The sequence below is a fragment of the Pyrenophora tritici-repentis genome, chromosome 2 (assembly GCF_003171515.1).
Source record: "Pyrenophora tritici-repentis strain M4 chromosome 2, whole genome shotgun sequence".
In the NCBI taxonomy this organism is placed as follows: Eukaryota; Fungi; Ascomycota; class Dothideomycetes; order Pleosporales; family Pleosporaceae; genus Pyrenophora; species Pyrenophora tritici-repentis.
Genome location: NC_089391.1, coordinates 2,665,009 through 2,679,383, shown reverse-complemented (window position 1 = coordinate 2,679,383; position 14,375 = coordinate 2,665,009). Strand labels below are relative to the sequence as shown.

The 14,375-nt window shown below is 49.7% G+C and overlaps 5 protein-coding genes across 5 annotated transcripts; 3 read left to right on the top strand and 2 right to left on the bottom strand.

Moving 5' to 3' along the window:
• Positions 1 to 3,704: 3,704 nt before the first annotated feature.
• On the top strand, positions 3,705 to 4,128 carry PtrM4_064740 (uncharacterized protein; the record flags this gene model as incomplete). The annotated part of the gene is made up of 3 exons (XM_066105673.1): positions 3,705 to 3,819; positions 3,871 to 3,887; positions 3,976 to 4,128. 3 exons carry the CDS (start codon positions 3,705 to 3,707, stop codon positions 4,126 to 4,128), a joined length of 285 nt encoding a protein of 94 aa, XP_065964300.1.
• A 1,469-nt stretch (positions 4,129 to 5,597) lies between these two features.
• Positions 5,598 to 5,843, top strand: PtrM4_064730 (uncharacterized protein; the record flags this gene model as incomplete). Its single annotated transcript, XM_066105672.1, has 1 exon — positions 5,598 to 5,843. The coding sequence occupies one exon, from the start codon at positions 5,598 to 5,600 to the stop codon at positions 5,841 to 5,843; it is 246 nt and encodes an 81-aa protein (XP_065964299.1).
• Positions 5,844 to 6,810: 967 nt separating this feature from the next.
• PtrM4_064720 (uncharacterized protein) lies at positions 6,811 to 7,914 on the top strand (the record flags this gene model as incomplete). The annotated part of the gene is made up of 1 exon (XM_001933178.2): positions 6,811 to 7,914. The coding sequence occupies one exon, from the start codon at positions 6,811 to 6,813 to the stop codon at positions 7,912 to 7,914; it is 1,104 nt and encodes a 367-aa protein (XP_001933213.2).
• Positions 7,915 to 9,146: 1,232 nt separating this feature from the next.
• Positions 9,147 to 9,467, bottom strand: PtrM4_064710 (rRNA-processing protein FCF1 protein; the record flags this gene model as incomplete). The annotated part of the gene is made up of 1 exon (XM_066105671.1): positions 9,147 to 9,467. The coding sequence occupies one exon, from the start codon at positions 9,465 to 9,467 to the stop codon at positions 9,147 to 9,149; it is 321 nt and encodes a 106-aa protein (XP_065964298.1).
• A 283-nt stretch (positions 9,468 to 9,750) lies between these two features.
• Positions 9,751 to 9,913, bottom strand: PtrM4_064700 (uncharacterized protein; the record flags this gene model as incomplete). The annotated part of the gene is made up of 2 exons (XM_001933177.2): positions 9,751 to 9,815; positions 9,862 to 9,913. 2 exons carry the CDS (start codon positions 9,911 to 9,913, stop codon positions 9,751 to 9,753), a joined length of 117 nt encoding a protein of 38 aa, XP_001933212.2.
• Positions 9,914 to 14,375: the final 4,462 nt, after the last annotated feature.

The following is a 14,375-nucleotide window of genomic DNA, read 5'->3' as shown; positions in this document are numbered from 1 at the left end:
CTAAGGCTAACGTTATTTGATAGCCGCTTAGCCTGTTTGGGACTCAACCGAGGCAACTGCAACACTTCAAAACCATCGCGACATCTACCGTACAGCAGTTTTAGCACCCTCATCACAGTAACGCTAAAACAACCAAGTAAACCAAGTAAGCCAAGCAAGCAAAGTATCTTGACTTGACTTGCTTGCTTAGCTGCCCAGCTCTTACTTGACTTGCTTGCTTGGTTTAAACCAAGCAAGTCAAGCAAGTAATCCAAGTCAACTTGCTTTTTGGAAAGTCTGCTTCTTTGAGCGAGTCTATTTTGTATCTTTCGCCGTGCAACAGGATCTTTGATATCAGACCAGTCGTCCCAACTTGTCTCCGGAAGACTTTTGCTCATATCAGAGGACCCGCTTTTCGAAGATGTCGGATATTGTGCACCAGACCACTGGTTGTGCGACATTTCTTGTATATGTCTAAACGAATCGAAATTTCCGGTCGACCGTGATACAATGGAAGGTCGTAGATGAATAAGGTAACTCTCGAGACGATGTGTTCCAGCGGAGCTTAACGAATCTTGACTCTAGGCTGTACCATGCCACATATGATAAATGATCTGCCACCAACTGAAATTGGAAGAAATGGATTTTAAGACGTTCGGACCTGCGTTCTGTCGCTGTCTGGAGACTGGATGTGGAGACCAGGTTAACACTATCTGCTACCGAATGATTTCCCAAGGCATGAACAGAGTCCAGATATGTTGTGGTGTAATTGTAGGATTGTGTTGCGAAGGAAATAGATCTAATATTATGTGATGCTGAAGGAACCACCAATCTGCCGCAAGGAGAAGTGCCGGATGAGGTATAAATCGGAAATACAAGGTAGCCAGAGCCTTATTCAGAAGCTGAAGGAATTGGAGGCATTGGAGCGATGGTTCCTGAGTCGCAACTATCATGACCATGTTCCAGGTGGGTATTTAGGGAGAGGTTGACTAGAAATATGAGAAGAACACCATGAGATGACATCAGTAGTACTCACCTGCTACACCCAGTAAGGTTACGATGTTCATGAGACGCACCCAAAAAGCGACCGTGATGTGTCAGCTCGGCTAGCCCGATGTATCAGCTCGAGAGTCTATAATCTATAGGTTTTCGGATGTACAAAAATACCCAGACCAAGACCCGCACCGGGACAGCCGAGATGACTACATAATTGCAGCCTTATCGTTGGGCTGAAACTTTGGTTTAATAGTGGGAAGTCAGATGGTACCAATCACAGCCGTTCACTCAGTGTCAATGGGGATGTGGCTATGCTTCAGCCTAGAGCTCACCTAGCTATGAAGTGTTCCGGAAGCTTTTACACCTTCTGCTAGCTCTTAGCCCGGACGGATCCGTGGTCACTTTAGGTATAAGGAACGCGGTCACGACATTAGGCATGCTATAGGTATTGCACCAAACATGTCATCCTTTTAGCCGTGCTGCGCGATGCACATGCATGTTGATGAGAATCCTAGCCCTGTGTCCCGGAGAGGCGCAATGCGAAAGTGAGAACAGAACATGGAGAAGCGAAAGCCTTGTACTATTAGGGAGGGTGCCGATGTCTAGGATTGAAAAAGAGGTGGAGTAACATATAGTCGCTGTACACAGAATTGCGGTCGGCACAGCTCTCACTAAGCCCAATGGGATGGTCTAAATCACTATGACGCTCGCTCATTTGTCAGATCGCATCAGCCACATGTGGCTTTGCCACGCCTTGACCGCCGCCGTCGTTCTCACATCAACTCTGTTCCCATCGACCTTCCACGTCGGGGAAGCGAAACTCAATCTTAGACCGATATGCTTGCATATCCTGCGTCCCTTGCTCGACACAGTTTTATTCCCGAACCGATTCTGCATTGCCAGGGTCTCATATCATCGCAAACAGTACCTAGGTATCACATGTGACCGCCAAACTCACGCCCGGATAGCAGACTCCGCAACAATCAATCGGATCGGCATGATTGATTCCTATCTAGGTTAAAGGCTGCCTAATGAAGTAATTCTTTAACCTATATAGGAATCAATCATGTCAATCGATTGATTGTTGCGGAGTCTGCCGGATAGAGACCGAGTGGGGGATACAATGATGACTAGGTAGTGCGGCATGTACAACTGCTGCTTTGTTGTCAAACACCAAAATCGCTCTACTTGCGAGTAAACGTTGTGTGCTCTATCCGTTCGGCACGGTCGCATTCCCGGCCGATGCCATTAAGCAGGACAAGCTCGTTGATTTCAGTGCGCTACTAGCTCGCCGCATTGCAGATTTTGGCCAATACTGCAAAGGATGGCGGACAGGATGCATCGCAAATGGAATTTAGGACGTCGATAATAGTGACGTACTGGTATAACTGTTTCGTGAGAACAATCCTTGTTGGATTCTCCCACGAAGACGGTACATGGCCTCCAAGCCCTACGGATTGTTCCGCACACAAGTCACTGTCCTTGCACAGATGGGGTTTCGGTGATGCTTCTGTAGCCGAGCAGGGCTACAGCATTTTGCCAAACCAGAATACGATCTGGGGAGTGGATGTATGTCCAATTATAGTCCTACACATCTAAACGTGATGGCAATGGGTAGGGTGGAGAAGACACGGCTCTGCTAAAAACCAATATTAATCTCCCACCGAGAGAATTGTTGCTTCCTGGCCATGTAGAACTGAACCAGGGAGCAGGCAATGGTGGGGTAGACACACGACATACATGGCAGCAGCAGCGACTCCTGGAACGACGAACATGGATCGTTCCGTGTGGGAGCACGTGCCGTGGGCAATGTATGATGTCGAGGCTGATGTTGGCGGGTGGAAAAGAGAGAGAGACGCGATTTTGAGGTGTAGAAAATTCGGCCGCTCGGACCCCTCTCTTTGTCAGCGGCCTTGGCAGTGGACAAGTGAAATTCTCGCAGCGGCTCGGGCACGCTTTCTCTTCTTTACACACAATCATAACAAATGGACGATTAATCAACGGCTATACTGAGCTACCATCTCTATAGTTGTCATATTTGCGTCACTAGAGTAATACTGGCACTTTTAGGCTTTTTGCTTCGATTTCTATGTTGCTTCAAGCCACCTGCGTGACCAAACATCCTTTTGACCCAAATATGTTCGTGATGGCTTCAGCTTTAAGAGCGAGGCGCGAGTTTTCTGCTGTACAGTATTCTGGCAATGCAGGGGAGAAGGCTCCAGAGACGACGTTGTTATGGCCGCTGGGTCCGGCAATGTTCTCCAGCCTTGGGCAACGCTGGTCAGCGCCCGGGTCTGTTCTCGGTCCTTTGCACGCTGCCACGCCTGCACCCGGTGTAGTCGTAAAATCGATAGCTTTGCTGCTCACCTGGCTATATAGTGCTGTATGATGATGTCGTCTCGAGTAGACGGTTAGTAGGCTCAGACAGGGGCATGTTGCTGTATATAGACCGAAACACAGGGTTCTGGAGCTATACGGGATGCCATGTGTGGAACGGATGCATTACTCGTCATCGCGTGTGAACTAACGACGCTCCCAAGCTGGAGGTCTCCTTTCTATGCTCATATCTAGTTTTGCCATGGAATCATTCATACTACAGTAATCTTACATAGATATACTTCACCTGCCGTCTGCGAGCCCCCTTTCCTCCCCGCGTATCACCTTCGTGCACGTTCTGCCGCTCCCTGATCTCCAAACTCCGCCCGAACCGCTTCCTCCTTCAAGACGACATGGCGTCGGCCCTGAACAAACGCCAGCAGGCGCGTAATGAGCGTACCTTGCAAGACCTGATCAAGACGGTCCCGGGGAATGGAACCTGTGCAGACTGCGGTGCGCGAAACCCAGGTAAGTACTGTCGGCGCATGCCTCGGACACATTGCTAACAAGGCCACACAGGATGGGCAAGCTGGAGTGTAAGTCTCTCCACATTTCCGATAGAACGAACGTCACTGCATCTATCGAATCCGTCGACCGAGAAGCCGAGGCTGACATGTGGTATAGTTAGGCATCTTCCTGTGCATGCGATGCGCAGCCATACATCGTAAACTGGGAACGCACATCTCCAAGGTCAAGTCCCTGAGCATGGACAAGTGGGATAACGCGCAAGTGGATGTAAGAGAGACCGCGACGCAACCATTCACATACGGGTGCTGATGGCTGTTTAGAACATGAAGCGGATTGGGAATGTCGAGTCCAACAAGACGTACAACCCGCGCAACGTCAAGCCGCAAATACCCATCGATATCGACGAGGTAGACAGTGCCATGGAGAGATATATACGCGCAAAGTACGAGCAAAGAATATACCTGAACGATTCGCGACCGGGCACGCGACAGAACACGGGTAGCACGAGCTCGGAAGACCGGCCACCGCCGTTACCACCGAAACCCACGGGTCGCTTTGGATTTGGGCTACGCAAGGCAGCGACCTCATCGCGAGACATTACACCTCCAATATCGCCGGGTCTAGGAGACTTTGGACAACACTCACCTCCGCGGGTGAACAAGCCCTCTAGGGTGTTTGGCTCAAACGTGTATACCTCGGGTGATGGCATGGATTCAAAACTAGCAACGCTGCGCGATATGGGATTTCCGGACGAGAAGCGCAACTCCACGGTGCTCAAGGGTCTCAATGGGAATCTCGACCGAGCAGTGGAGGCCCTGATCCGCTTAGGGGAGCAAAGCGCAGCCAAGTCAAGAGGGAGCACACCCACTCCGCCTACAAAGCCCGCGGCCAATGGCCTTTCTTTTGACCAGGCAAGTACGACAGCGGGTGCTTCGTCTACGAATCCCTTTGATGCACTGGACGCGCGACAGCAGCAACAAGCACAGTTCGATCAGCAACAAGCCCAACAATCCTATTCTTCGAATTCCTATAACCCATTTCTACAGCAAGCTCCCCAGGGATATACTCAGCAACAAGTCGCTCAGCAGCAACAGCAGCAGCAGCAAGGGGCCATCTATCAACAGAACCCTTGGGACCAGCAACAACACAATCTCGAACAGTCTTTTCAGGGCATGCAACTCTCGAACCCACAGCCTCAACAGCCTTTGTTTCCCAACCGCACTGGAGGCTATGGACAAACGCAACCCTCCTCATATGCACAGGCAAACCCCTACCACCAATCCTTTACGCCACCTCCTATGCCGCAAATACCTGAACAGTACAGCGCCTTTTTCGCACAACCTCAGCCACAATACCAGACCATGTCCAGTCCTTCTAGTCCAGGCAACCCCTTCCTGAGATCGTCGCGAAGTCAGGTATTTCCACCCGCCAATGTAGGAAGCTCAAATCCGTTCGGGCAACCACCTCTCCAGCAGCAGCAGCCTCAGCCTCAACAGCCGCCTCAACAACAGATAGCCGCCCCACAGCAACAGCAGCAGCAAGCGCCCAACCCTTGGTCACAACAACAGCCACAGCAATATAGCCAAGCCCAGACTACCCAGCCAGCGAACCCATGGCAAACTCAGCAAACCCAGCAAAGCTATCAGCCTCAGGAACCACAGCAAAACTATCAAACCCAGCAACAAAACTTCCAGAACCAGCAACAGCTATATCAACAACAGAGCTCTAACCCATTCGAGAAGAACGCGGCCATTCTCTCACTGTACAGTCAACCCCAGATGGCCCCTCAGCAACCGGAACAGCAACAGGCTGCGCCAGCGACATCGATGCCTCCTGCACAAGCACCTGGTCGGTCGAACCCGTTTGCGAACCTTTCTGGCGCTCCACAAGGTCAGCCGTTGTCGGCTGCTCAGACGCCAGGTGTGAGGCACGTTAGTAATGAGAGTGTGGACTTTTCAGGACTGATGGGGGGACGACAATCGCCGGATGCATTCTCAGGGTTAAGTGCGAGCTTTAGGCGATAGACGATCAACAGGCGGATTGTTCAATTCTTTACAAGGCTGAAGCTGGGGCTAGTGTTTTTAGGGTGTCATTGGATATGACAGGGATTGGTTGGGGATTTTGGTTGAATATAGGCTTCTTGCATGATACCTAGTTAGGAGATGGATAAGCATCGCTGCGATGGTAATTAATATCTCATTCTTTATCAAAGCATATGGTTCCAATGTGTTGAATGGTACAGGTGGACCGTGGTATTCAATACACGTGCTCAGGTTGGGGCTTTCACTAACACTAGGCTGCCAATGCATTTTGTCTATTGGGAAGTTTAACTAGTAAGAAAAATGCCATGACGGATGATCAAGCTACCATGGTCACGTGACGGGACCGGTCGAGAAGCTGCGCTAAGCCCTGCTGAGCCCTGCATGTGATGTCCCGAAATAGCAGCAACGTTCCTGAAGTGCGTAACTGGTGCGATCTGTCAGCCTTGCCCTGCATACCATGGTTTTCTGCAGTCAGCGTGCCTGAGCCCGCAGACGTCAACAAGGTGCAACCATTGTTTTCGTCCGCGACTCGAAAAGTTTCCCATTCAATCACTCGGCGAAACCACAACGCGTCTCATTTCTATCCTTCTGCATTCCCGTCGCTAGTCTGCACAAACGACAGGCGAACAGGGCGCTCAGATTGCGCCTTGCCCTGCGGGTCTCTCGACTCCGCCCCTGTCACCCTTTCCCCGTCTTCCGCTCCACCACGACCACCTGTTGCACACAGTCATCTCCTCGTCGCCCTACCTGTCGCTCGTTTTCGGCGCTTTTCTGTCCTATCGATACCACCTACGACCTCATCTTCCCCTCCAGAGTCTCATTCACGCGTCGATCCCTGAAACACGGCTGTTAGATCACTAGCCTCGGCTCACAGGGTGTCCTTCACCCGTTCAAACCCTTCTCGAAGCCGATCCGTCCCTCCGCACATACCATCTCACCATCGTTGGAGATGCGCTCCTCAGTAGGCCTCGTGGGCTTACTGCTCGCAGTTGTCCCTACCGCACTTGGGCAACTCCAAGGCGTCCCCAACCTGGCCACAGTCTCACAGCCGGATGGCGCCACAGCAAAGACTACAGCAGCCTCTTCTGCGCCCGAGAGTAGTCAAGCAGCAACATCACAAGCCGTCACATCCACATCCACAGCCAATCAAGCAGCAACCACCAGTGTTTTCAACCTCGTAGGAGCGCCAACACTCGCTGGTGTAGGCATTCCCGAAATCAAAGTTCCGGACACAGCCGCTGCGCCTTTCATGCAAAAGTCCAATCTCCCAGACGGCACCGTCTTTATCTGTGTAGGCGCCATTCTCGCATTTTTCGGTGCGGCAGTACTTGTATGGCGCAGTCTCGTTGCTTGGTCGCTGCATCGCTCCGTGAAGCGTGCGGCAATTGCTCAGAATATGGCCGATATAAAGTCCATGTCAACAGTGCCTGGCAAGAAGCGGGGCATGTACAATGTGGTTGGAGCGAACTCGACCATGTCTCTCGACCACTTGAATGCTGCCCCAATTGGAAAGTCTTCGAAGACTTTCGCTGGCGCTCCTGCACAGCGATCTCAGTCCTCTCTGTTCTTCTCACCCACTGCTGGTGGCGCCACAGGTGTGCGAGAATCCATGGCAAACCGATCATCCACCTACCTCCCCGCGGGATACTATGCCTCTGGCAACTCAGCACCCGCTGCAGGATCACCCCAGATGCACGTTGGTGGACAAAATCCCAATAATCTTTCTGCGCTTTCACTGAACACGCCGGGAAACCGGTTCAGCACAAGATCTGCCATTTCACCACCAGAGTCACCATCACTGCCACCTTCCCGGGGAGGATACAGCCGCGCACCACCATCGCGAGATGGCCTCCCCATGTACAACCGCAATAGCGTTGCAACCCTCGGTCAACCAGGCAACACAAGAAGCATGTACGGCAACGCTCATGAAAGCGCAAGCCAGTTGTCCCTCAACGTGCCCGGTGGTTCAAATGTTCCAGGTGGCCGCACGCCGAGCGGGTATCTCGAAGATCTCTTCGAAAACCACGGCAGTGGATCGAGGGATAGATTCTAATTGGATCTCGAACAGCAGCCTGCGAAGCAGCGCGCCGTGAGCGCGATCGGCACGGGGAGTCGGTCGAGGGTGAATCGCTGCGCGTATTTAGCGGGGATGGAGCATGCGCGAGCTGTATCTGCGACGCCCCTCTTGTGGAACCAAACTCGCAATCTGACATGAAAGGACAGCGAGGAAGAATGTGCCTGAACCAAGAAAAGAATGGGTGATCATTGTGAAAAGAGAAGGATGGGCTTTTGTTTATGCTTCCTTCAAACGCACCAGCGTCGCGCTTGTTTTTGTTGTGGAGCGCTTTTTGTGCAGTCTGTGTTCCGTTGAAAAGCTCGCGCTGGTACGAATCACCTTTTCTTCTTATTATTTTTTCCTCGCTTTCGCTTTTCGCAGTTGCTGTGGTGCAACACAGACATCGGGATCCATTGGGGGGTGCCGACCGACACACAGATGACTTGTTATACTTACCGCGCAGCCGCTTCACCACCCCCTTTCTTCTCACCTGTATCTTTTTATTTCTTTGTACATTTTCTTTGGCCGAGTGGGAGCATTGGGTGTTAGCAAGGCGCTTCGGTTTACTATACCTTTCTGTTACTTGATAATGAGGAGGCAAGGCTGGGTTGGGGTTGCGCTTTGATCGTCGTTCTCGCGAGCTTGCATACATGGCTCGTTTGAGTTTGTGACAAATTATATTCCTTAATGAAAGGTTGATGAACTGAGTCGCATTCATAGTTTGTGCTTGTATTCTTAAGAAAGAGAGAGTTGGTGACAAAGTGTTGTGTTAAAATCGAGGTGGTTGGCGGCGTTGCATAGTACATGTGAGATGACGTTTGTCGCACTGCGAGTCTTGGTACACTACGTGAAGCTAGCAGCATAACTTGGTCAACGAGAAGATTGCGGAGGGAGATGATTGGGAAGGACATGTATATGCTGTTCAGGCTTGTTCGGTAGTTGCGATTTTGTCTCGTTTGCTCATATCGGAACGGGAGGGGTATACAGCTGTGGAGATGAGGCGTAGTCCAGTTGGCGATTGATATGACGAAACTCGAGTGCAACCTGCGATGTACAGGAAAAAGATATGTACAGGTATATGCGCCAACTCGAAGTCTATTGCGCATGAACTTGTCTTTAATAATCCCACATGAGCGGGCAATGCTGCCTCAAACGATGACCCTAAACGCCTTTCGCTATGCAATATAACCTATACATTTTTCCAGCCGATTGACCATTCCCTTTCTCCTCTACCTACTATCCGGCACATCAGGCAAACGCTCAATAACGTACTTGCCCTTTGCCACACTAACAATCGGCACACCTGGAATCTTCCTTATGCGCCTCTTAAGGTCCCTATCGTTCGTCGCAACCAGGTAGATTCTATGTTTCTGAACTCTGTCCACGATGCAGTCATCGGCATACGTGCCCTTGTGCTCGCACTTGAGGCGCTGCCATCTCTCGTCACGGGCGATTCTGAGCGCAATGCGGTATTTTGGGCCAAGCTTCTCCAACTCAGCCATGACACACGAGGTTATGATGGGCGTGGCTTTCGCGTAGAGGAGATCCATGAGGGCCTTGTCGAGCTCGAGTTTACCGTGGACCGTGTGCGAGAGGAAATTTGTGTCTACAAGGACGGAGTAGGGGGGGCCGAGAGCGGTGTTGGCTTGGAAGAAGAGGGCGGAGGAGACTTGCGGACTGCGAGGATATGTCAGCTGTGCGATGCGGTATGGGAGGGTGGTTATGTTGGCGCAGTTTTCACTACATACATCTCACGCTTTGCTTTGCTCTCCTCTTCTTTCTTCTTCGCTTCTACTTCGCCGGCCATTTGGTTCTTCTTTCTAGAGCAGGCTATCAGCGCATGTGCAGTGGAGGGGTGGCGGGGCGCATTGTCGCATACAATCGGGCATCGCGTTGACCTACAGAGTTTTAGCACTAGAAATCGCAAGCTGAGACTGAACATACCTATGATTTTTTTGGTGACGGCAAATTTACGAGTCCTCTTCTGCACACCCATCTTTGCGGAAGTTTGGAGATTTCCAGTCTTTGCGCCGGATTGGAAATGTTATGGCTCTGGACGCAAACTTGGAATTACTTCTGATCGAAGGTAGAAAATTTTCAGTTTCTTGCGTCGTTATAGGCTGCGTGTATCGTGTTATGGTGATTGTCGCAGACAGGTTGCTGGAGCATGGAGACGGAAACCCAACTTTTTGGGATGGCCCAAGCGTCTACGGGTATGGGTCCGGCGCGCTCTAACCTACCTAGGTCGCCAGTAGGGCCCAGCTAGTTCCGTATATAACTCACACTGGAATGTATCCTAACATAATTCAATTTTTTAGACAGTATAGAATAACTAAGTATTTTGGCACTTTGTTCCTCTTGTTCAGCCTGTTCGTTTCAAGCTCTGCGAAATTGCGCACCTTCTCAGGCAGTCCTTCCACGCATGGTTCGACGAGCATTATATCGCTCTCTTTTAACATCCTAACTGGCCATACTTATGTATTTTGGGCAAGATGATATATGATGCGCTAACAAGCCCCTGCAGTGAGCGGTGATACTCTGTGTGATGCCCTCGGCTCATCTTCGACCTATCTGACGGCGATAATAACATCAGCAGCCCGACCGCGAGGTTACAATGCAGATGAGGATGGAAAACACCTGGTACAGCAACTTGGAGCTACATTAATGCAACCGTCACCGACTAATGTAACGCTGTGCGGTGCACTGCGCCGAGATTCCTAACTTCATTTCAAGGTCTAGGTTGGTAGCCCAGTAGTACGTGTTATTCCCTGGAAAACGAGCTTTTGCAGAAACCGCTCCAGAATAGCCCGAACAAGCTCTTGCGTGTAAAGCAGGACGCTTGTGTGATATAATATTCGATGAGGAACTGCGGGTACACATTACTATTCTATTCTTCGATGGATTCCAACTGAATACCCTTTAAGGGTAGCCAAGACTGCACACGAAATATGCGGAGAAATCGAGATCCAATATATCACAAAGCATCTGGTTACTTGTAACATAGTACAACTCCGGCCATTGAAATGGTGTACGATGTATGTATGTCGTAACCCATACACACCGCAGGTCGCTACCGGGTACCGAGCACTTCTAAGGCTGTTTCACTGTAGCCACTTTAGGCTGACGGAGATGGACTCGTCCTCTGTAGCTGTTGTATAGCACAACCAGTGTTAGCCTGATACTGCCGCTCCTGCTCCGTAATTACTCGTTCGGTGGCAATGCGATAGTAGAACGGAGCATGGAAGTCCACCCACTGGTCGGACCCGTTGGTTCCTCCGAGGATGCAAACGCTAACCATCCACGACTTCCCAATCACAACAGCGCCTAAATAGGACAAGTTTGTTAATGAAATCTGCTATCTTCGTATCAGACCCGTAAATTGCTTCGTATGGCCGGCTAAAAGGTTCCAGTTATCTTCGATACTGATCCACTTGCCTACAAAAGGATCTTCCTGGTTTCCAAGGTTTGTTGTCAAGGCGTCTCGAGCAGCCACGTTCTTCCATATCCTATCAGAATGCATCGTCGCAGAGGCCAATAAGCATATCAGTTGGTACCGATCCGTGTTCAAGTAACACTTCCAGATGGCTTGTTCACACGTAGCCTCGATGACTCAGCTTGATAGCGTGACCTCTTTCGCTGCTCTTCGAATACCCGCCGTCCTTTCCTTTACTTAAACCGTGTAATTTTAACCTCTTATGCACCCTTCCCCCCTTTTTATACTATTTACCTTGTCTCTTTCTCTTGGTAGCACCTATCCTCCTTCCTTATCGTGAAACTTTTCACCCTTTTTCTTGTGCAACAGCCTGCATACCCTCTCTCCCCCTTGCTTTCCTGAAACTACCTACCCTCCAATCAGTTTGATACTCATTCGGCGCCTTACGCCGATAAGACAAAAGATAGGATGTGAATACCGTGACTTTCTCGATCTTTTACTATCTTTCATCTTCATATAATTCTTATTATACCATGATTAAACACTTGTCCTATCTGATGATAGCTCTATTAATATTCTTCGACTTCACTCTCTCAGCTTCCTAGACCTACAGGGTTCTATTCAACCTTGGAACAAATCAGCAATGAGTCAACAGAACCTATGACATGATTGGTAGGAGGAATTAGAGGTTCTTACTATATTATATCTACTTGGTAGGTAGAGCAATGCGGCCCCCCGCACAAGAGGAAAGACTACGCTGATATTAGGACAGACTATTGTAACCGTGCGAATATCCAGTGTTCGCTTCAGGACGTGCGCACCTCCACACTCCTCGCACAAAAAATACCTGATTAGCTGAGAAGAGGAGCAAAGAAAATGTGTAAAGAAAAACCAGCATCGAAAGCCGTTGCTTACAACGACACGACGAATTTGAGCGAGCACGCACTACTCATCCAGGAAACCAAGTCCACCCCGAAGATCCTCTAAGTGATTATCCTAGTGTATCGCCATGTTCACAGACATGTACATGTCATCGTTATCATAAGGGCCTCATCCTTTGTTCGGTCCACTTGAAGGGGTGCAGCGACCACCTAAGAGAGAACACCTGTGTCTCAACCAGGTATATACGACTCGCGATCCGAGACCAACCACTCCTGTATTGTGTGTGCCCTCAGCTGGACTTTGGTGATGGGGCAAGTCCCACAGCGTCCGTGGCCACACGAAGGGCATGAAGGGGTCGTGTACGGCAATGATGTGTACCCACATCTATCCTAACACCGACACAGTTAGCTATGCGAGTATTTGTCTGACCCAGTTTACTTACACATTGCCATACGTATGTGTGCCTCTTCCTGGCGAATGTACACACTGGAATCGGGTCGCCGTCAAGATGTTCACCCCCCCAATCGTCGTTGGAGCCATTCGAGTCGCGTTGTTCTTCCACAAAGTAAACAAGCTCCAGACAGACGTACATGTGTTCATCGTATGGCTCGTTACCAGGCAGTAGAGTTCCTTCGCAGGGCCGCCATTGTGGTTGTTTTGCATCTCGCCATGGATTGTATAGCCCTCCTTGGATGCTTTCCATCGATGTACGGAACTCAGATCTTTTATACTGCGAGGCTTTCGGTACTAGCTATGTATCTTGATGTATTTTGCGAGAATCGCGCTCGTTGAACTCTATTGGGGTTTTCACATCTTTCAGGTTGTGTACCCCCAACCTTCATGTGGGCTAGCCTGCAGGAAGATAGTGTCACCAAATGCGTCCGCGGGTATCTTTTAGATAAGTTGAGGGGCTAGGTAAGATGGCATATCACGAAGCTTAGGAATGCTTACTCTAAGGATTGTTCATAGATCTTCATTTGGTGGGTAAATGGCGTGCTCGGTCAACGGGCGCTCAGCACTGTCGGTCGCTCTCAACAGCATATAGGAGGTGGTGACCACGTTCCACTAGAACGGTTCTCTCTGCGTTGTAGAAGCTTTGAGAGATGGGCTTGAAGTTTAATCACGTCAGGGTGATGAAGGACGAGGCCGTACTGCCTAGGAAGGGAACGCGTCCGGGATAGTGGAGAATCCCTGTCTGCTAGAAGAATGCAGCAGTCCCACAATGCCTTCCTGTCGTGTGTGAAGCAGAACATCTAGGTATATACGGCAGGTATTGCAGCCTGACTCTTACCTGAGATGACTGCCTTGCATCCGATCCTTCTGGTCAGTCCCGGATCTTAGCACAGCTTTTCCGGGCGTATCTAGGTATACTTCAGATTCCACGCTTCCCGATCGATAAGGACGATGGGAGATGATGAGAGAAACAGAAATCGGTACTCAGGTACCTAGGTATGATTAGCGCACAAACTTTCCACGTTCGAGAGGAGCAAGGGATAAAATGCGAAGGCTAGGTCCGACATACATGCAGGCAAAAGGGAGATTATAGGAGTTTATTAGCGAATCTGTAGCTCTAAATAGCAACCGTCTATCTTGATATTAATCACTTAGAAAATTCTTTATAATTATCTTAGTAGAAAGCATTACGTAACACTTTAGAAGAGATACTACAACAAGTCTTAACTATTAGAATTGAATTCTTGTGTCTATTCTCCAAAGGTAAAAAATACCCAAAACAATCTTTTACTTTCCTACTCTATTGTTATTATTATCTGTGTCCAAGTTTACCTCACTTCTAAGTTCCAGTTGTGCAAAATCTTATACCATAGCTTCAGACCGCTAGTTCCGTATTTCGTTTGTTCTTTGAGTTATTCGATACCCTCTTAGTAAATTACAGTTGTTGTCGGCATACACACGGTGTGTCGCCTAATAAGGCCCAATGTACCGCCTCGATCCTACTTCGGCCCAACTCGGACCCAACGTTATGTATACCTTCGTAGCCCCCACATTCGTAGAATCATCATACACCAGAATACCAATACACAAGATTACCTTAGCTACTGTTATTCACCGTACGATCGTACAAGGCCTTCCAACAGTTGTGCTAAATAGTTAGACTGTTGTATATTCTGCAGGATTGCCGCTT